Source organism: Loxodonta africana, chromosome 2 (genome assembly GCF_030014295.1).
Source record: "Loxodonta africana isolate mLoxAfr1 chromosome 2, mLoxAfr1.hap2, whole genome shotgun sequence".
Taxonomy (NCBI): Eukaryota; Metazoa; Chordata; class Mammalia; order Proboscidea; family Elephantidae; genus Loxodonta; species Loxodonta africana.
This window is the reverse complement of record NC_087343.1, coordinates 84068282-84090233: the sequence shown is the minus strand read 5'-3', so window position 1 is coordinate 84090233 and position 21952 is coordinate 84068282. Positions and strand designations below refer to the sequence as shown.

Below are 21952 nucleotides of genomic sequence, written 5' to 3'. Positions count from 1 at the left end.
AGCAGGCAGTTGAATATATATACATAGCTAGTGTTTTGAGAAGAGGTATAGGCCAGAAAAAAATAAAATTGGGAATCGTCATGATAAGGATGTTACTTAAAACCATGGGAAAGGGTGAGGTTGCTTATGAAGAGAGGGAAAAGAAGTTATGCAAAAAGTTTGGAAATATGTGGAATATTTTTCTTCTCAAGTGTCCATGACAGCCAAAGTATAATATCACCACACTTATAATTCAGTGAAAGCATTGCTGGAGTTGGTGAGGTCATATATCTAGTTGTTACTTTCTGTTGATTTAGCTTATAATTCCAAAGCTTAGATAATGTTAGAGAAAGTCATGACTGACAGTGGAAAATCTTTCAGCATGTGCTGGGTCACAGTAAATTTATGATTTTGTTTTCTGACAGTTGTTGGAAGTGATGACAGAACAGACAATAGAGTGAACATTCTGGTTCAAATATTTTGGAATTGACCCATATACTTGCCCAGATAAGCCATCCTATTTCTTTCTAAAACGAGGTGAGTCGCAAAGTGGCCTGTAACCCCCCAAAAAGCAGGCCCATTGCTGCTGAATAGATTCCAACTCATAGTGACCCTATTCGACAGAGTAGAACTGCCCTAAGGGGCACCTGGTGGATTCCAACTGCCAACCTTTTGGTTAGCTGCTGAACTCTTAGCCACTACACCACCAGGGTTTCTAAGTGGCCTGTATAGAGACCAAATAGTTTCTCTAAAAGGAAATTTGAACCATTGAATCATTTGAACATTTAGTCAAATAAGATCTCAGAGGTTTTGGTCTGTCTGTAAGCATGAAAGCGATCATTTTGGCCTACAACATTTATGGGATGTTGTTGCCAAATGGGTTACTTCCATCACAGAATCATAGAATGGCTTCTGCATAGTACATACATTTTGAATGGGATTATATCATGATGTATGTATGATGGCTTTTCTTGGTTTGCTAGTGCTGCTGTAACAGAAATACCAGAAGTGAGTGGCTTTAAAGAAGAGAAATATATTTTCTCACAGTTCTGGAAGCTAAAAGTCCAAATGAGGGTCTCAGCTGTGTTGATTCCTTTTGTGGGCCTCTCTCCTAGTTTCTGGTGACTGCTGACAGTTGTGGGGTTCTTTTGCTTTTAGACAATCCTCACATCGTATCTGTCTTCCCCGTGTGTCTCTGTGTCTGTTTTGCTCTTTTTATAAGACACCACTTAGAAGAGATTAGGTTTAGGACCCACCCTATTCTGGTATGGCCTCATTAATATAAGAAAACCCCCATTTCCAAACAGAGTCACATTTACAGGTACAGGGGTTAGGATTTCAATTTTAGGGGGACACAATTCAATCTGTAACACATCTTCCACACCTTCTTCTTACTGCCCTCCCAAGTTACTGTATGAAGTAATCTATTTGATGGAGGTATTGTTTTAGCTTGGATATACATTTAAACACTGTAGATATCTGAAAAAAAAAAAAATGCAGTAGGTTTTTTATTCTGGGTTTTTCATTCTAAGTTTTAGGAATATGATTGATTCCTGCTATACTTCATAAACTGGTTACAAAAAACAAAGTTTTTTTTTTTTTTTTTTTTGTAGAATTTGCCAGTCTCCCATCAGTTTTTGATTATATAAAACACCTGTTGATGGGAAAAATTCTACGCCCTTGGGGACAGATAACTTCTCAGTTGTACTTGGTATTAGACTATTCTGACAGGAACTGGCCAGTAGTTTAATTGCTTGAAGTTCTCCCTCAAAACCATATTTATAGACTTACAATTACTTGATAAAAGTATTATTTCATATTATTTTAATATTACGGGCTCAGATCACCAGGGGAATATGGCAAGTCATTTACTGAGGGCTTAAAAAACTCAAGTAAGGTTGCAGACATTGGGAATTTTCTAGGTATATAAGCCTGAGAATAGAAATAACTTGCTGGAACTGAATAAGGGAGAGCATTTGGAGACATCACTTAAGTGAGACAAGTGATTGCCTAGGCATCGGTGGGGATACACTCCTATGAATCTTGCTTAAACTGTGCTGTGGGAAACAAGGGTCTTAAATCTGCATTCCATATTAGCCCTATGATTGAGCCTGGAGAACTTAAAAGGGATCTGCTACAACTTGTTTCCTAGGATAAGGAGCCCTGGTGGCACAGTGGTAAAAGCACTTGGCTGCTAACTGAAATGTCGGTAATTTAAACCCATCAGCCACTCCTCTGGAGAAAGATCTGGCAGTCTGCTCTCATCAAGATTTCAGCATTGGAAACCCTACGAGGCAGTTCTATTCTGTCCTATAGCGTCACCATGAGTCGGAACTGACTTGATGGCAGTGGGATGATGATGAGGATAAGGTGACTCTGAATTCAGAGATTTGAACCTAATAGGATTTTTTTTTGTGACTGCCTTCATTTGAATTTTATTTGAAGTGACTCTTGCTGCCTTTGAAAGTTTGTTTTAACCTTCCTGAAAATTTTTGTTGATCAGGCACTTCTATAGGGCATCTCAACACAGAGTCTAGTTTCAGCCTGGAATGAAGAGATGTTCTCAGACAGTAAGAATTGGAAGCTGACCATCAGTTGGACTGCACGGGTTAAGAGTGAAGCTGAAGATACCATGGGGAGTAACACAGAGACTGAAATTAACCTAGTTTTATAATATCTCTCTCTGCTACCTAGTAGTCACCTTGGACAAGTTAATCTCTAACCCTTTTTTTTCCCATCCCCCAAAATGCGTTGTTTGTAGCATTTGTAGAGTTGCTTTGAGAATTAAATGAGATTCTCGAATTTCCCCTTTCCCAACTTAACCTTTGTATTACCATATATACACGGTCCTGATTCAGAACATTGACACACATGGAGGGTCAAACATATTACCCATGTTCTTTCCAAATTAACACTCAATGGATGGAATTTAAATGCTGACAAGTTGAGAAAGAGAAGCATTTCAGGCAGACAGATGTGCAAGCGTAAAGGCATAGAACAAACATGTTAAACAGAGATACTAAGAGTTGGAAGAGACCATAGTTTGCCCAGAGAAAGCCTTGTAGCATTGGTGCATGTGCTTCTTAGCCAGTGTGGAGGCAGAGTCCAGCATTCTACTGAATGTACTGCAAGAGCTGGCCATGAGAAGTAGTGACAAGCAGGAACTTGAGATAAAAAAGATGTTCAATGGCCTGAGCATATGGAATCATTCACAGCAATAAGCCGAGGAGGAGGAAGGAGTGAGGAAAAGAGATAGGAGACTGTGACTAAAGGATGGACCCCTATGGCCATAATAGAATTAATAGGCGATCAGTTTGTTAAAGGTAAAAGAGTTGAGAAATGGCCAAGTTCAGAGAATGATTTGAGCACACAACTGGTAACCAGGAAGGTCAATGCGAATGGGCAAGATTAGTGGGGAATTTGCAGAAAACGGTAAGAGTGAAGAACAAAATTCCTGGTGAGCAACAAAGTTGTGGGAACTTTATGGAAAGGATAAAGTCTCTTGGAGGGTATCCAGGTAATAACTTGGCACGGAGACAGAGTGCTTGGGAAGTATAGTTAAACTTTGTTAACAATCAGTTAACAGAGTATAATGGAATGTTGGTATATTTGCACCAAAAAAATTTCAAACCTCTCCCAGTGTTTCCTGTGCCAAAGAATTCATGAGATTTTCAACTGGCTTATGAACTCAGCAAGGTCAGGATGAATTAGTTACAAAGAACTTAGGAACTCAAGTCAGGCCTAGATTTCCACAAGAGGTTTTCACTTCTGTCTTCATAATGATGGCTAACCCAACAGAGAAGGTCACTCAGTAAGCCCATCCCAAGCCAACTGCATCATGGTTTTCACAAGGGTGCGTAGGTTGCAAAAACATTCTTCTGAAGTCTTGGGTTTTATTGAAGTTTAATTCAAGAGGCTGAAGGCTAAAGCTCCTCTGCTGAGTCCGTTCTTCAAATTCTCAGAAAAAACGTCTAGCCATCAAAGCCTTCTCATTAGTTTAGATTTGTAGAAAGAGAATACACGGAACAAATGGCTTCCTTGGGATAAACTCACTTCTTAATACGGAATCCTGGAGCTGGAAGGAAGTGCCAAAGCTCACTCTGTTCAACCCACCTTTTTATAGAAAACTACATCCAGGCACATATCATCTTGGTCCATGGTACAAGCTATTTAAAGGGCATGGCTAAGGCAGAAGAAAGAAGAAAAGAACCGATCATGTGGCTCTCCGCACAGAGGAACTAGACAGTCCTCATAATAAAAAATCAGCAACAAAAATTCCATGTAGCTAAGGGGACAAAACCAGCTTGGGCTGGCTGCATAGAAATGGGAACTGGATCCCTTCCTCGGGGGGGCTGGGCAGCAACCGGGGATCTAAGTCCCTTAAAGGACCCCTGCCTTTTTTACACGTGTGCCTCTTGTGTGTGTTGGGGTAGGTAGATCTAACTATGCTCTAGTCAAGCTAGTCTCTTGTTAAGTGTAAAGCCAATAATCTCCCCCAACTTAAATGATTCCAAATTGTTCACTAAAATGAAAATAAATTAAATACCTCTCATTTTTGGAGGTCAGTATTTCCAAGCTATGTAGATATTTACACCAAAGGCATGAATCAGGCTGTCCTTAGATGGACAAATGGTTAAGTGCTTGGCTGCTAAACAGAGATGCCTCAGAAGAAAGACCTGGCAATCTATTTCTAAAAAATCAGTCATCGGAAAACTGTAGTGCACGGTTCTACTCTGACATGCATGGGGTCGCCGTGAGTGGAAACTGGTGGCAACTGCTTAATACAAGTAAAGCTGCCATTGAAAGTTTTCATAATAGTGCTAAGGAAGAGGCAGAAGTACAGGTGTAGACAGTCTCTGCATCTTGTTCTACATATTGTAACAGACAAATGCACAACCTGCTTGCTGCTTCTATTTGAAATGAAATGAAAATATTGAGCACCAAGGCTATTTTAAACAAACAAAATGAGGTTAAGTCAAATAAATATCCTTTATTAAAGAAAAAAAAGGAGTATTGTTAAGCACCAAAACTGTATGTTGTTACACTGCATGTACAAGAGAATGGTGATTGCAATACATGGTGCACAAGGACTTAACTCTGAAGTCATGAGGATAAAAAACATGAAATACAAAGCAACACAATAATGACAATGCAGAAAGTTGCACTAAAGAGCAAAACGCAACAGTCAAAACAATTATTGGAGATTTCATAGTATTGCTATAAGTGCTTGCTTAGTTTTTCTTTGTATTTTTAATACTTTAGAATGTTAATTGAGCTATTTAAGTATTGTAAATTTGCAAGAGTTGGCGTTTATGATACACTGTGTACACTGTCCATTTAATGTAACAGTATTAAAGCCATTCTTAAAAGCCGAGCCCAATGTGTTAGTGTTCTGCTTCTACCTTTATAATATTGCACAAAGCTAGTAAATGGTGAATCAGTTTGCCATTAAATTTTTCATTTACCCAGAAAGGCTAAAAACATGTCAGTTTCTTTAGCCCTAATGGGCTTTATTCATGCAGAATGATCTGTAGCCTTCCATTTTTCATAAACTACATATTATGGATTCACACTTGGCAAGACATACAGTACGATGAGAAATTCAATGAGACTAGGGATTCTGTCAAAGTTGAAGAAGTCACTGTATGGGTTGCACTGTCTACCTCTCTTGGTCCACAAAGGAAGGAAAAATGCCACCTTGTGATTATGGAGACTTCTTAAAATCAACATAATTAATATTGGGAGAAGCTGGAATAACTTATTACACCCTTTAACAGTTAATCATAGAACATGCAAGTTAAAAAGCAAAACAAAACAAAACTTCCCATGTGAGAACTGAACTCTATAGCCAACACCATACGTTTTGTATACACCTAAACATCACTTTCGAAGACTTCCTGCCCACCCCTGACTCCCCAAACTGGGCCATTCTTAATTGTACCTGACTTAAAAATAAAACCCTCTAACTCTAAAAACAAATGACTGCTTTGAGATTCAGGGTGTGAAACAACATCCTAAGACTTCACATGTCAACCTTGTTTCTGTCCATGCACCTGACGATGGTGTAACATATCTGTAAGAGGAGAGGAACATTTATACATTTGGAATTCAGAGTGAATGTTTATCTGAAGGATTTCAATCAACTAAATTCTAGAAATGCCAAGTTGTACATTTACTGTGGACAAAACAGAAAATTTTAGAATGAACACATTTTTGAAATAATTCAATGGGCAATCATTTAAAACACACGCACAACAAATCCAGGCTCCCTCCCGCCTTTAAAAACCTCTGTTTATTTTACATACGTGATAGTTTAGGCAGCAATATAAACTCATTTTGTAGGAAAAACTTTCAGATTATACTATATTTATAGGATAAAAAATACCTTTGCTTCATTTTACAAATTAATTAAGCTCTTTAACTAAAGAGCACTTTGCAGCGAAGTTGAGAGAGAACTACCGAAGTGATCAGCAGCACGACACGAACGCCACACGCTCCGCAGTAAGGTGCTTCCGCTTTCTTACCTCTCTTCCATAGGAAATAAACCTTCAGTCCCCTAATACTACTTACAGTTCTTTTTCTATGCTAAACAATAAATGGGCGTTAAAATGCATGTTTGACTTTATATTATCATTTAAATTCAGTGCAAGAATTAGGTAAAAGTTAAGGATTCTGCTTTCCTATTAAATGGCTTCATTTTAACAAGGTATCATCTGCCACAATTTTGAAATGTTTTTACAGCTTTCAAAGGCAAAAGGATTTTTTTTTTTTTTTTTTACAAATAACCTGGTAAAGTGTATGAAATTTCTACCCCAATAGGGCCTTTACAAATTGGTATCTGATGTTAAGTGTATAATATTTAAATTAAACAGCTTAAACACACACACACCCCAACACTGTACCTGGTAAAAAAAAAAAAAAGCTTTCCTTAGGCTAACAGTACTGACTTAAATTTATACACTCACAATGAATATAATTAAAAAATGGATTTTTAGGGAATGTATAAAATTAAATTACATTAATTGTACATTGATCCCATTCCAGATAGAGAGGATTGCCCATTAATTTTTCTTCTACTGGTTTTCTTCCATAAAGAGTTTTCTTTGTGTTTGTATGGTGAAAGTATGCTTTACAATTTAACCCATTTTATGGCTAAAGCTGCTTCAAAGAAAGAAGAAATCCGCCCCCCCGCCCCCGCCCCATACAGAGTAAATGCAAAGTGCTGAGAATTTTCTATGATTTCATGTAATGAGAAAGCCCCACTGTTCAAATACTACACCTCACCAAAAGTTACAGCTGGGTCTAAAAGTCTCTTAAAAAAATTCATTTTATAGAAATGTTTCAGTCCCACAATGAAGAAATAACTAAGGAATGGTTGTTTTTATGCTGCTCACAAACTCAATAAACCTACAAATATATGTGAAATAAGCAAGATAACTGTCCATCCTTTAAAACTCCTCTGTGGTCAGGCGATTTCTCATACTGCTGCACTACAGAGCCAGGAGGATTTGCCATCGTTAGGGACACCTTGTATACATGCTCCATCGGTTATATGTACATAATTTTGGTTGCTTTTGTCAGAGAAATATTTGAAATTGACATTCAAATGAGCAGTGACATTAATCCCAAAACATCCCCACATCTACTTGTTTTCCTATTTTAAATATACTGCAGTTGAGACTAGATTGGTAAATTAACTTCTAAATTGATTCAGCACAAGCAAGCAGCTGTTTGTGGATTCTTAATACAGAAATGATACATTAACACCAACATTAACTGTCAAAGCCTTTGAGCCATACAAAAGTACAGGCAAGTCTGAAAATGGAAACATGATATCTGTAAGTACCATCATAACTAAATGTATATAAATTTAATACTAAAGCCAAAGGCCTTCATTTTATTAGGGGGAAGAAAATAGGGAAATTTTACCATGCTTACATAATTTTTATAGGGCTCTGAAACTGCTTTAAAGTAAACATGAGGGTTCAGTTGGTAATCACATCTTGATGTTGAAGTCACCCTTGTTACTTGAAAATTATTTGTGAGTAACCCCAGAGGTTTATGACCTGCAGTAATTTGTAATTTTGTGGAAGCAGGAACCTGAATCTCAAGGCAGGGAAATGGCTGTGTTGCACAAAGTTATTTGCCAGAGAATAAGCACAGGCTACTGCCAACAAGGCTTTGCTTTACCCTACTTATCTTCAGATACCAGGTAATCCCCATGCAGTGCTGTGACAGGGCATGTTGAGACTTGTGGCTGCAACCCTGCAAGGCCTAATGGAGTTCTGTACACGCTCCATTATTTGCTAGAGCCTTATTACAACATGGTTCGGGACAGCAGACCACAGCTCTGTTTTCTAAGTCTGTCTTATAATGGAATCCCAGGCATGACATTAAATGGGGTAGCAATTCCCTCTCAGTGCATGTATGTTCCAGTGTTTTTGCTGTTACTTTAACACTAGATCCTCTTTTATTTTTCTAAACTTTAAAAAATGGAAAAGCTAGGTTATGAGCAAGCATCCAAAGGCATAAAATTAATACTAATACATTATTTTTTAAAGGTTTGCCAATTTACAAAAAAAATTTCAAATATACTAACATTAATACCAATCATTCTTTGGGTTAAAAACATGTTTTAATGCTTTATGTGAAGGTGTATAGAAAAAAATATTCATCTCCCCCACCAGATCTCCCGGGATAAAGATGAAGTTTATGTATTAGATCTGTCTTTCTTATCCTCCCAGACAAGATGTATAGCCTTGGAAATAATGCTGGGAGTAAAACCAACGTATTGTGGAGATGCTGTGCAAAAGCCCCTAGTCTCAACGATAAACATCTTACCAACATTTAAGCGGAAAAGATTTTGCTTTATATATCTTGTTACCAGAAATTTTTCTTCATACTTCTTTTACAGGAAATAGCATTTAAAAATGACAAGAGTGTCCACATTTCTTTTTCCTCCAAGTACACCAATGCACACAACACTGGAAGGCTTTTAGCCCAGTACTGCTTTCTGGGTCTAGGCTAGCGAACTGCCTTATAAGAAATAAAGTTCTTTTTGGTACTTCAGTCCTAAATTCCCTCTAGGAAAAGACCAAGATCTACCTTATGCAGAATTACACTCCACAGAGTACTGTAAACTGGGTTCAACATGGCTACCTGCATTCATGCCCACAACTGTCCTGCTGAAAATTCTCAATGCCTCAATTCATATACAGATGTATCCTTTAGGACTCCATTAGCAAAGCTAGCACCTAAACTACGTATGTATTTTTAAAAATTTAGTGACCATAATAAAGACTGTCTTGCAAAATTCCACTCAAAGCATCTGCAGATAGCGGAATGTCAGCCAAGGGGGCATTCCTGCCTGTCTGCTTTCGGTGTCTTTGTGAAGCACACTTCCTCCCACTGTGGTGCCTGATAAACAGACTTAAGGCCTGCATTCCTACCACTGAGTCCTCATTTTGATTCTCAATAGGAAAGTCAAGTGAGTTATAGTCATCAATAGTTGAAACAAAAAGACTAAAAATAATTTGAAATATCAAATTACAAAGTATTGCTTCTCATAAACAAAGATACACATACAATTCAAACTATTATAAATTCAGAATTATGAAGAACTATTTAAAAGCATGGAAATTTTTACTTCAAAACCTTACAAAGTGTAAGACTATATGGCCTTCTAAAAATATGCCATGTTAAATGTATCATGTTGTGGTAAACACATTAACAGGTGTATCTCCATGGTTATGTTATCTTTTCAGATGTTGTTGAACATCTTTACGAAAATTCCTTTGGAGATAAGTAATGTGGAAATTTTAAGTGCATTTCCATCTGATTTTCTTTCAATTCCTGTCCTATAGCTATCATGATAAACTTCTTTTTCAGAGTGTCGTACTATTTATATAAGCTGATATGGAAGAAGCTCTGTATTTTTCAGATGACTTTTCAGTGCACTGAAAGATGGATCTCAAAGCAGTCCCAATACAGCTCACAGTAGATCTCTGTCAACCCAGTGTTCTTCCAATCCACAGCGACCCCCCTAGGTTAACTGGCCACTACTAGGATGTAAGTGGGGGTGAAGGGAGGAAGGGGAAAGGTGCTTAAAAACCAGGAATCTCCAGAAGGCCTTTCTTCATTGCAGTCAGGAACATTGCACATCTAAAACTCATGTTAACCACTATCTACTGGAATGACTGGAAAAGTGATAACCTGCCCATTGTGCCTCTTTTTTTTTTTTTCACATCACTGAGCCAATACAATTCCATTGATCCAATGGAATCCAGTTGTGGAACCAAGTGATTAAAGTGTTGTTCTCCAAAAGTATAAGGACTGATCTTCAGCTGTAGGTATTTTTCTTCTTTTATTAAGTCACCTGTTTACAAACAAAATGATATAATGTATTAAAAAAGGTGACCTTCTAAATATATATTCCCTCCCACTCTGCAATACTCAGGTTGAACACACACTGATGGTTTTTTGTGCCCAAGTTAAAATTTTCTTATAAATGGTCATTTATACAGAATGGTGTACAGGAGCGCTTCTTTTTTAAAGGATACATTCATATTCTTAAAGCAATAAAAATGAAAACAAATCAAATACAGATTTTGATCACTGTTAAAAGATTGTATGTTAGATATGTTTTCTCCTTTGTTTTTACTCTAATGTGTTGTTAGAAAGTATATACTAAAAAGGTAAATACAGTTTAAAATATTTATCTCATAAACTGCCTCATGAACTTACCAGAACTATTAAGCGATATCTTTAAAATTCACTGGAGAGAGTATTTCTGTTCTGACAGTCCTAGGGGCCATGATTAGTACTGGTCTTTAAATAGATGCTTTGTCAAGACTTTTTTTAATTCAAAGTGGCAAAGGGGCATATATACAAAAGACCTACTTACCAAGTAAAAGCTGACATGCACGTGAATAAGCTCCCAATTTATTATAGTTTGCCACTGTCTAAGATTGTATCTACACATGACTACTGAGCACTTGAAATGTGGCAAGTGTGACTAAGAAACTGAATTTTTATTCCATTTAATTTAAATAAAAAAATATGAAGCAATATAAAATATTTTTTCATTAAATACAACTTTATTGTTTTGACAGGACTTTTCACTTTAACCACTGCATATTTAGTATCTGAACTGAGTGTGTAGTAAGTGTAAAATACAAACTGGATTTCAAAGACTTAGTACAAAAAAAGTATGCCATTTATTTCTTAAATATTGATTACATTTTGAAATAAAATATTACTAAAATCAATTTTGTCTTTTTTTTACCCTTTTAAATAAATATTAGAAAGATAAAAATTACATATGTGGCTCACATATTTCTGTTAGACAGAGCTGTTAAGCTTACTTAATAGGCTTAAGAAAAAATCCACAGGAAACAAATTGGAAACTTTAAAGAAAGTCTATATACTTTATATACATTTGCTTATGTTTAGAAATCCCCTTGGAAAACACTATTAACTATGGCTATCTCTGGGGAAAGTTTTCAAGGGCGGGGGGTGGGGGGGAGACAGGTAGAACAGGCGACCTTCACTTTTTACTTCAGGAAGTTTTGAAAAATGAGCTCTTTTAAAAAAAAGAATGCAATTACCAAAATGATTCTAAAAACTACAAGAAAGAAACCTATTAAATTAATAGGAAATAAAAATTATAGCCTTTTCAGCAATTTATAGAGAATTATCTAAAAGGTCAGAGCTTTGAAAATTATTCTCCAAGACTATGAAGCAGTGATACACAGTCCTTCATGACTGCCTGCTCAGATGGTAGAGACTGCAACTAGTCCATGGTTTGTCCCTGGCCTAGGACAAATTTAGTCTTGTAAAATGACTTGGTAGATATCTGAGCTCATCCATCACCTAGGAGGGTTGCATTGTTTCTCTCAACATTGTACTACATACACCAGCCATAAACAATCAGCCAAAAAAAAAAAAGGTTTAAGCAACTTTCAAGGTGGTATAAACCATGCACCCTATTCTTAACATCTGATATAAAGGTTGAATCAGCAGCTAGAAGCTAGAAAAAGTATCCCAGCCACTAAGCATAAGAAATGCTGGTGCAACGTCAACATGTTGGGCAGGATCTGGAGGGATGAGGGAAAACAGACAGGGACAGGAGGGCCTGGGCAGCTGCTGATGTGCCATGTACCCCAATGAGGCCACTACAAGCTAGCTGTAAGGAAAGGACTAAATGTATGTTCATGTGACTGTCCAGCTGTGGAAGTGACCGGTTAGCACTAGGACGGTAGTTTTAGGCACATGCTTAGCAGCACACTGAGAAGCTACAAGCAGGAGACAGCACAGGAGATAGGAAGAACTGAAAAGGGGGAGACAATTTGTAAATATCCAGTGTGGAAAAGAATCTGAGTCAGACACACCTGGGTCTCTAGACACCTTCACACATGGCACAGTCACACTGATATATTTACATTACTCTGCAAAGGATAGTGAACATGTGTTCATATATAAGCACAAATGGTTTGAAATTAGTTTGGGATCAAATATCAGTCATGTAAAAAAAAAACAACTGATAATTACGACCTCACTAGGAGTCGGAATCAACTCAATGGCAATGGGTTTGGCTTTTTTTTTTTTTTATATATCTAACAGGAAAAGGGGATATGAACAACCCAAGACCCATAGTAGGACAGTGGTAGTATGGAATGTTTGCTGAACCATGTTAAAGGTATGTGATTTTTCACCCTTTTTGTTAAGCTACTGATTGGGGCAGATACTGATGGGACCAGGGAAGGTGTGTGTGGGGGCGGGGGAGAGGGGAAGGGCAGGGGAGAGGGCGGACCTGGAGTACCATTTTCCTGATGGACCCATGCAATTGGCTTTTTCTGGGCAGGTATATACCCAGAACTCACAGTAGACCTACTCATTCAGAATCTTTGGAGTCACGGCCAGGAAGATTTTGAAAAGCTCCTCAGGTAGTTCTTATGATTACGCAAGTGAAGAATCACTGTGCTGATGAATAAGTTAATTAGTCCTTTACTCACTTCCTCCAGGACTAAGAGTCATTCCTCTCTTGTTGAATGTTGTGAAGCCCACAGAAATATGTTCCATCAAAAGCTCATAATTAATAGAACGTTTCTGAATACTTAAATTATAGCATTTCATTTTTGATAACCAATTCTATATACTATTTAATGTACAGCATGTTATCATCTTTACTGACTCCATATATTTAGCATAATTTGTGCCATGTTATTCCATAATTGTCTTATTAAAATGTGGTAGAGTACAACTTTCTACTACCTTAATAGCACATGCGTAACCAAAAAGGGTCATAATAATAATCACAGGGATATTCAACAGGATCCATATCAAATTTTTACATATTATGTTAGTTGCAAATTTGTCTAGGTGATGCAGTAACTATAAGCTTTTTCAGTTTTAAAGGTTTAGAAAGCTAAATAATCAGAAAAGACAACACTTTTTCTTGACTGATCTTAGAAAACTCCCTGTGGGCAGCTAATAAGAAATCAAAATTCGATATGCATAATGGTTTATAACTGAAAAAAACTCAGTCAGAAAAAGCCCTTTTTCTGTTCTCTAAGACTAGAATAAGACCCTCACTTTACTTGAGATACAGTTGTACTGCAGAAATACTGAATAAGCAGGATATAAAAATTATAGTATTTATATGGCAATACTCCTTGAAAAGTGTTTTTTTGTTATCTTAAGTTTCTAGGAACTGCAGTACTATGTAAAATCTGAAGCTTACAAATTTATGATCCGTGCTACAATTGAGCTGTCTGGTTAAACAATATGTCTTGGATGCAATAAAAAATAAATAAGAGACCCTATCCTCCAGTATAAAAGCCATACTACTAAATGCTACTGAAGAAAATAAGGCCATTTACTTGTTAGTTTTCCCAGTCTGTGCAAGGCAAAGCCTCCTCATCATCTTCTGACTCGGGGGATGCTTCCTTAATTCTTCTAAGAGCTTCATGGATGCTCCGTGTTAGAGGGTCCGTATCGGGCAGAAGTGTGAAGGATTCTCTCAAAACTTCCTTTTGTACCTTCTTCAATTTTACCCCTTTTCTTATTTGTGCCAAGATATTATTACTATCATCTTCATCAGGAAAAGGAGGTAGAGTTCGCTGTTCAACCTTTTTCAGATGAAAGCTACCACGCTTCAAGGAAGCTAGCACCTCATCCATGGGTGAGCTCACTTTGGAAAATGGAACAGAAGAGTTACAGTTAGGATTGCACTTACAGTCAAACTGTGTAACCTCTAGAGTTTTAGACTATGATAGCCCAGGACAATGCAAATGCCATCTACAAAAAGGATCATGAAGAGTGTGCCAGGGCAGAGGGGATCCTAGTTATCTATCCTTGTCAAGGAAAATCTCAAGACTCAAATTCCATGTCTGGCATTGTTGGTATTCCTATCATTTCTCCTGTGGAAAAAAGAGAGCAGACTGGAAGCTAGAAGCTGTCTTAGTAACGTCACGGGTGAGACACCTAAAGGACTTCCATTACTAGTCCAATCTCCAAATTCAGACAGTGACTGGGTTATACATTTATTTAAAAAAATTAAATTTTGGTTCATTTTGATGACTATGCTTTTTTCATTTAGTTGTTTTACATGTGAATATACAATTTTCACCCCATGCAAGTTGAAAGCTCCTCAAGGACATGGATTTTTCTTTAAAAAAAAAAATGGCTTTACTGAGGTATATATCTGAGACGCAATAAACTGCACATATTATACCCCATTCCTCTTTGCTTCTTTAGACAAAGAGTAGGTGTCCTCAATAAACAAGGGTTACCTGGTCTTGCCAATGTCTTTCCGGCATGACAGCCCAGACCAGGTGAGTTATCCTTTCTGATGTAACCTCCTTATGCTTTCCAGGTTTAAGATCAGAATTTTTTTCTGACAAAAAAGGGGTCACCACCAAGCCATTACCAAACAGATCAAGTATCACTACAGAAGACACATTTTTATAAAATGCCTGACAACAGCTCAAGATTTCTGATGCTGTTTTTGATGTGGGTTGGTAAGAATTCTCCCCTGTTGAGATATTAAAAAAATTATCTCTTTGCTACCAAGCAATGTTCAAAAATAAGATAATGTTCTAAACTTTGTAAGGTCCTATGAAATATAAAGTTCTCACTTTATGTAACAGATGAACATGAAAATTATCTTTTAAAATTACCTCTCCTCCTCTGCAAACCTTCAGTGGTCTTTTTGAGCTTCTTCCTGGCACTGACCAGCTGGCTGCTGTCAAAGAGGTGTGCAGAGGGGACGCTTGCAGACTTTGGGATCTTGTTCTCGTTCCCCTCCACTCTAGGCAGACCTTTCTCCAGTGTCTCTGGGGCACTGTCCTTAGTGACAGGCAGAGGTGGTGGTGGTGGGGGAGGGGGAGGAGGTGGTGGCGGGGGAGGTGGTGTTGGAGGAAGAGGTGGTGGGAGTGGATCTATGGTAAGAGAACCTGGTTCAAAGTCATTATTAGTCAAAAATGGGAGAGATACAGTGGGAGGCAGTTCAGAGGTAACACCACTGAGAGGTAATGAAGTAGCTTCAAGTTGTGCTAATGAAGTATCTTCAAGTTGTGCAAGGCTCTGGGGTTCTGTTGTCTGTGATGACCCAAGATTACCTCTTCCTTTCTCTACCTCTTCAGTTTTCTCTTCTACCTGTAGTGTTCCTGGTAGAGAGTCACACGGATCCTCACAGGGCACTGGACTTGCTGTGCTTTTTCTTCTTGTGTGAGCCAGTCGCAATCTGGTTGATTTAAGTATGACTTGCCCCGGGTACCTCTAAAAAATTCAAAGTTACACTTATCATCAAACCATTTATTACTTACTCATCATCAAATCCTTTATTAAGACCTTGTACCTTCTTATCTAGTTAAAAAAGTCAACTGTTCAAAATTTCCATATGATACAAGAAATTCTTTAATGGATAAAATTACTAATTCATATGGAAAAAAAATTTTAAATATAAAAAAAACTATGTCAAAAATATATAGCTTTGTGCATAGCAGTAGCATAAGAAACTATTATTAGTTTCCTTAATATATTTTCAAATGGTTGCAGATAAAATATTAATTTTTTTCAAGCTTACTTAGCATTAAAAAAAAGCTCTGATAATTAGAAATCTGTGACAGAATAGTAGGAGATGGGACAAAATCTTTCGAGTACTTATATATAAAGAACTTTCTTTTCATATCTTTTACTATAGTAAAATCTAGCTTTAACGCTATTTGGTAGACAACATTTACTCAATGCATGCTTATCTAGTCTTGAACCCTACCCTAAATGTTTTCTTTTTTACTGTAGTACTAAGAAGACTCAATCATAAGCTTACTTCATCTATAAGGTGATCCCACCACATGATAAAAATAAGGTTCTGGAACACTTTAATAACTAGAACCACATGGCTTAAGGACAGTTCCGGAGGCATGGGGTAGCCTAGGGGGAAGCAGAAGCATTCCTCATGTAGGCTGATCCACCCTCTAATTCTGTTATTGGTTGTGTCCATATATTACTACCAGAACTGATGTATGTGGAATTAATAACAAGGTGATGCTTGAGGTGGACAGTCTATTGTGGATTAACTGCTTTTATAAAACTCAAGAAGAGTCCAGGCCTTCCAGAGGCCCTGATCTTATACTCTTAAACTACTGAAGCCATGGATCAAGGGTCACAAGAACATTAATTCTTTGAGAACAACCAGAGGAAAGAGGGCCATGCAGTCAAAACAAAGACTGCTATGTGTATAATATTTTCTAAATAACAATTACAAGGGAAAAACAGGGTTTCCTCATACAAAGAAACCCTACAATAGGAGTATGTATGAAGTTGTTATGGAATGAATTGTGCCCCTCCACCCCTCAAGTATGTGTCACAATACTAACCCCTATGCCTGTAGATATAATCCCATTTGAGAATACAGTTTTTCCTTGTTATGTTAATGAGGCCTGTTAGTCACTCTAACAGAAATACCATGAGTGGATGGCTTTAACAAAGACAAGTTTATTATCTCACAGTCCAGTAGGCTAGAAGTCTAAATTCAGGGCACCAGCTCCAGGGGAAGGCTTTCTTTCTCCATCACTCTGGAGAAATGTCCTTCTTGTTAGTCTTCCCTTGGTCTGGGAGCATCTTAGTGCAGGAACCTCAGGTCCAAAGGACGCGCTCTGCTCCTGGCGCTTCTTTCTTGGTGGTATGAGGTCCCCGTGTCTCTCTGCTTACTTCTCTCTTTTATATCTCGTAAGAGATTGGCTCAAGACACTACCTAATCTTGCAGACCTCATCAACACAACTGCTGATAATCCATCTTATTATATCATAGTGATGGGATTTACAACATATAGGAAAATCACATAAAATGGTGGACAATCACATAAAATGGCAGACAGTTACACAATACTGAGAATCATGGTCCAGCGAAGTTGACAAGTATTTTTGGGGGACACAATTCAATCCATGACAAGGCCATATCAGCAAAGAGTGTGTCTTAAGCCAATCACTTTTTAAAATAAATACCTTATTGAGTTTTTGGTGAAAGTTTACACAGCAAATTAGGTTCCCATTTGACAATTTCCACACAAATTGTTCAGTGACATTAGTTGCATTTATCACAATGTGTCAACATTCTCTTAAATTGTGTTGTTTGTTCCATTTCCAGTACTCTAGTTTCCCTGCCCCCTTATCATCTTTACTTTTGAATAACTGTTGACCTTTTGGTCTCATACTGATGGTTTTTAAGCAGAGCACTGATCTTACAGGCAACATCTTTATTTTGTGTGCCACTCTGCTATTTTGCTAAAAGGTGATGCCAGGGAGGATAGGCTTGGTTCTAGGTTTAAACAATGTCTCAGGACAATTGCTTCAGGTAATGCTATGTTCTGTACTATTCCAATTTGTCTGGGTTCTTTTTTTTTTTTTTTTAAATAAGAGTTTGAGTTTTGCTTCACGTGTTTTCCATTCAATCCAGGACCATCTATTGTGACCCCAGTCAGAACAGTCAGTGGTAGAAGCAAGGCACCATCTAGTTCTTTTGGTATCAGGGTAGCTGCAGTTTGTAGTTCATGTAGGCTTTGTTTCTTCTCTGAACTTTTGGCTACCTTCTTACTGTTATGCTCCTGGAAGTGCAGAGACCCATAGTTTGTCTTAGATGGCTATTCGGAAGCTTTTAAGATCCCAGATGCTAATTTCACTTGTTGTTATTAGCTGCCGTTGAGTCAGTTATGACTCATACCGACCCTATGTACAACAGAATGAAACACTGCCCAAGTCCTGCGCCAACCTCATAATCATTGTTATATTTGAGCCTATTGGTGCAGCCACTGTGTCAATCCATCTCATCGAGGGTCTTCTCTTTCATGCTGACCCTTTTACCTCACCAACCATGATGTCTTTCTCCAGGAACTGGCTCTCCTGATAACATGTTCAAAGTACATGAGATGAAGTCTCACCATCCTCACTTCCAAGGAGCAGCACTCTGGCTGTAGTTCTTCCAAGACAGACTTGTAGGTTCTTCTGGTGGTCTGTGGTATATTCAATATTCTTCATCAACACCATAATTCAAAGGCATCAATTCTTCTTTGGTCTTCCTTATTCACTGTCCAGTTATCATATGCATATGAAGCAACTGAAAATATTATGGCTTGGGTCAGGTGCACCTTAGTCTTCAAAGCGACGTCGTTGCTTTCTAATACTTTAAAGAGGTCTTTTGCAGTAGATTTGCCCAGTGCAATACATCGTTTGATTTCCTGACTGTTGCTTCTGTGGGTGTTGACTGTGGATCCAAGTTAAATGAAATCCTTGACAACGTCAATATTTTCGTTTATCATGATGCTGCTTATCGGTCCAGTTGTGAGGATTTTTGTTTTCTTTATGTTGCAGTATAACCCATACTGAAGGCTGTAGTCTTGGATCGTAATCAGTAAGTGCTTCAAGTCCTCTTTGCTTTCAGCAAGCCATCTTGTGTCATCTGCATATCGCAGGTTGTTAATGAGCCTTCCACCAATCCTGATACCGCATTCTTCCTCAAATAATCCAGCTTTTCAGACTAGTTGCTCAGCATACAGATTGAATAGATATGGTGAAAGGGTATAACCCTGATGCACATCTTTCCTGACTTTACACCATGCAGTATCCCCTTGTTCTGTTCGGATGAGTGCCTCTTGGTCTATGTATAGGTTCTTTATGAACACAATTTAGTGTTCTGGAATTCCCATTCTTCGCAATGTTATCCATAATTTCTTATGAACCATACCGTTGAATGCCTTTGCATAGTCAATAAAACACAGGTAAACATCTTTCTGGTATTCTCTACTTTTAGCCAAGATCCATCTGACATCAGCAATGATATCCCTCATCCCACATTCTCTTCTGAATCCAGTTTGAATTTCTGGCAGCTTCCTGTGGATGCACTGCTGCAACTGCTTTTGAATAACCTTCAGCAAAATTTTACTTCCGTGTGGTATTAATGATATTGTTCGATATTTTCCGCATTCTGTTGGATCACTTTTCTTTAGAATGGACACAAACATGGAACCTTTTCCAGTCAGTTGGCCAGGTAACTGTCTTCAAAATTTCTTGGCACAAACAAGTGAGTACTTCCAGCATTGTATCATTTGTTGAAACATCTCAATTGGTATTCTGTCAATTCCTGGAGCCTTTTCTCCAATGCCTTCGGTGCAGCTTGGACTTCTTCCTTCACTGTCATTGGTTCTTGATCATATGCTACCTCCTGAAATGGTTGAACATCTACCAATTCGTCTTGGTACAGTGACTGTGTATTCCTTCCATCTTCTTTTGATGCTTCCTGTTGTTCAATGTTTTGTCCATAGACTCCTTTCAAAACTGCAACTCAAGACTTGAAGTTTTTCTTCAGTTCTTTCAGCTTGAGAAATGCCGAGCGTGTTCTTCCTTCTGGTTTTCTAACTCCAGGTCTTTGCACATTTCATTATAATACTTTGTCTTCTAGAGCAGCCCTTTGAAACCTTCTGTTCAGCTCTTTTCCTTCATCATTTTTTCTATTCGCTTTAGCTACTCTACATTCAAGAGTTAAGTTCCAGAGTCTCTTCCGACATCTATTCTGGTCTTTTCTTTCTTTCCCGTCTTTTTAATGAACTTTTGCTTTCTTTGTGTGTAATATCTCCTTGATGTCACCCAAAACTCATCTGGTCTTTGATCGTTAGTGATTAATATATCAAATATATTCTTGAGATGGTCTCTAAATTCAGGCGGGATATACTCAAGGTTGTACTTTGGCTCTCATGGACTTGTTCTAATTTTCTTCAGCTTCAACTTAAACTTGTAAATGAGTAATTGGTGGTCTCTTCTGTAGTCAGCTCCTTGCCTTGTTCTGACTGATGATATTGAGCTTCTCCATTGTCTCTTTCCACAGATGTAGTCAATTTGATTCCTGTGTTTTCCATCTGGTGAGGTCCACGTGTATAGTTGCTGTTTATGTTGTTGAATAAAGGTATTTTCAATGAAGAAGTCAGTGGTCTTGCAAAATTCTCTCATGAAATCTCCAGGGTCATTTCTACCACCAAGGCCATTATTTTCCAACTACTGATCCTTCTTCCTTTCTAACTTTCACATTCCAATCACTAGTAATTATCAATGCAACTTGACCAATTTCAGACTGCAGAAGCTCGTAAAAATCTTCAATTTCTTCATCTTTTGCCTTTAGTGGTTGGAGCTTAAATTTGAATAACAGTTGTACTGACTCATCTTCCTTGTAGGCGTATGGATATTATCCTGTCATTGACAGCGCTGTACTTCAGGATTGATCTTGAAATGTTCTTTCTGACGATCAATGGGAGGCCAGTCTCTTCTATTTGTCGTTCCCAGCAAAGTAGACCATATGATTGTCTGATTCAAAATGGCCATTACCAGTCCATTTTAGCTCAATGCTGCCTAAGATATTGATGCTTATGTATTCCATTTCATTTTTGATTACTTCCAATTTTCCTATATTCATACTTCGTATATTCCACTTTCTGATTATTAATATATGTTTGCAGCTATTTCTTCTCATATAGTTTCCATGTATTTATTCATTTTTTCTGTTATTGATTTCTAGCTTCATACTCTTATGGTCAGAGAAGATGCGTTGTATGATTTCAATCTTTTCAAATTTGTTGAGATTTGTTTTGTTTCCTAGCATATGGTCTAGTCTGGAAAATAATCCATGTCCCCTGGAGAAGAATGTGTATTGTTCTGAAGCTGAGTGGCATGCTCTATATATGTCCCTTAGATCCAATTAAGCCAATCACCTTTGAGATATAAAAAAAGCAGATTAGGCACAGAGACAAGTAAGCAGGAATGGGGGAAGGAAAGACATGTGCCATGTAAAGATCTCCAAGGAACACCGAGAGGAATGCTAGGGAAGCTGAGATGAGAATTTTTCCCTTAGAGCTGGGATCCTGAATTCAGACTTCTAGACTCCTAACACTGAGAAAATAAATTTATGTCCCTTAAAACCACTCACTTGTGGTATTTCTGTTACAGCAGCACTAAGAAACTGAAATGGTAGTCTATTTAAAAAGCAACAAAAACAACAAACTGACCATGCTTTTATTACCTGTTTAAATGTTCGAAGTCTATCCAGTGTTTTCTGTCTTTCTTGGCTAACCCAGGCACTTTTCCTTTCTTCTTCATCATGTAATTTTTCTCTCTTCTGGTAAAAAATGAGTAATAATTCCATTATGATGTATCTGATTCATTTTTACCGTTAATAGGAAAAAAAAGACAAGCGTTCTCCCAGTATGTAAACTGAACAACTCCAGAGAATGATACGTTTTACAGCAAGAAATAGTATCAGTTTTTAATAGAAACCATCATTTTGAAATTCACACTGATGCTGACAAAAATAATACTGTTTCATTCTTCTTCATTTACTCCCAATTTAAGATGCTACCTTACTAAATAAAATGAAATATTTTTTTGAACTAAAAAATGCTTTTATCTTTGGGGTTCTAGCTTAAATAAT

The 21952-nt window shown here is 37.6% G+C and overlaps 1 protein-coding gene across 1 annotated transcript in view; it reads right to left on the bottom strand.

The window, feature by feature from the left end:
• Nucleotides 1–6721: 6721 nt before the first annotated feature.
• JMY (junction mediating and regulatory protein, p53 cofactor) overlaps nt 6722–21952 on the bottom strand; it is a 107655-nt gene continuing 92424 nt past the window's right edge. Inside the window, exons 8-11 of the mRNA XM_023545580.2 lie at nt 21545–21640; nt 15159–15759; nt 13860–14170; nt 6722–10354 (exon numbers count right to left, since the gene is read on the bottom strand). Coding sequence (XP_023401348.2) covers nt 13863–14170; nt 15159–15759; nt 21545–21640 — 1005 coding nt within the window. The 3' untranslated portion in view covers nt 6722–10354; nt 13860–13862. The remainder of the gene's footprint in view (nt 10355–13859; nt 14171–15158; nt 15760–21544; nt 21641–21952) is intronic.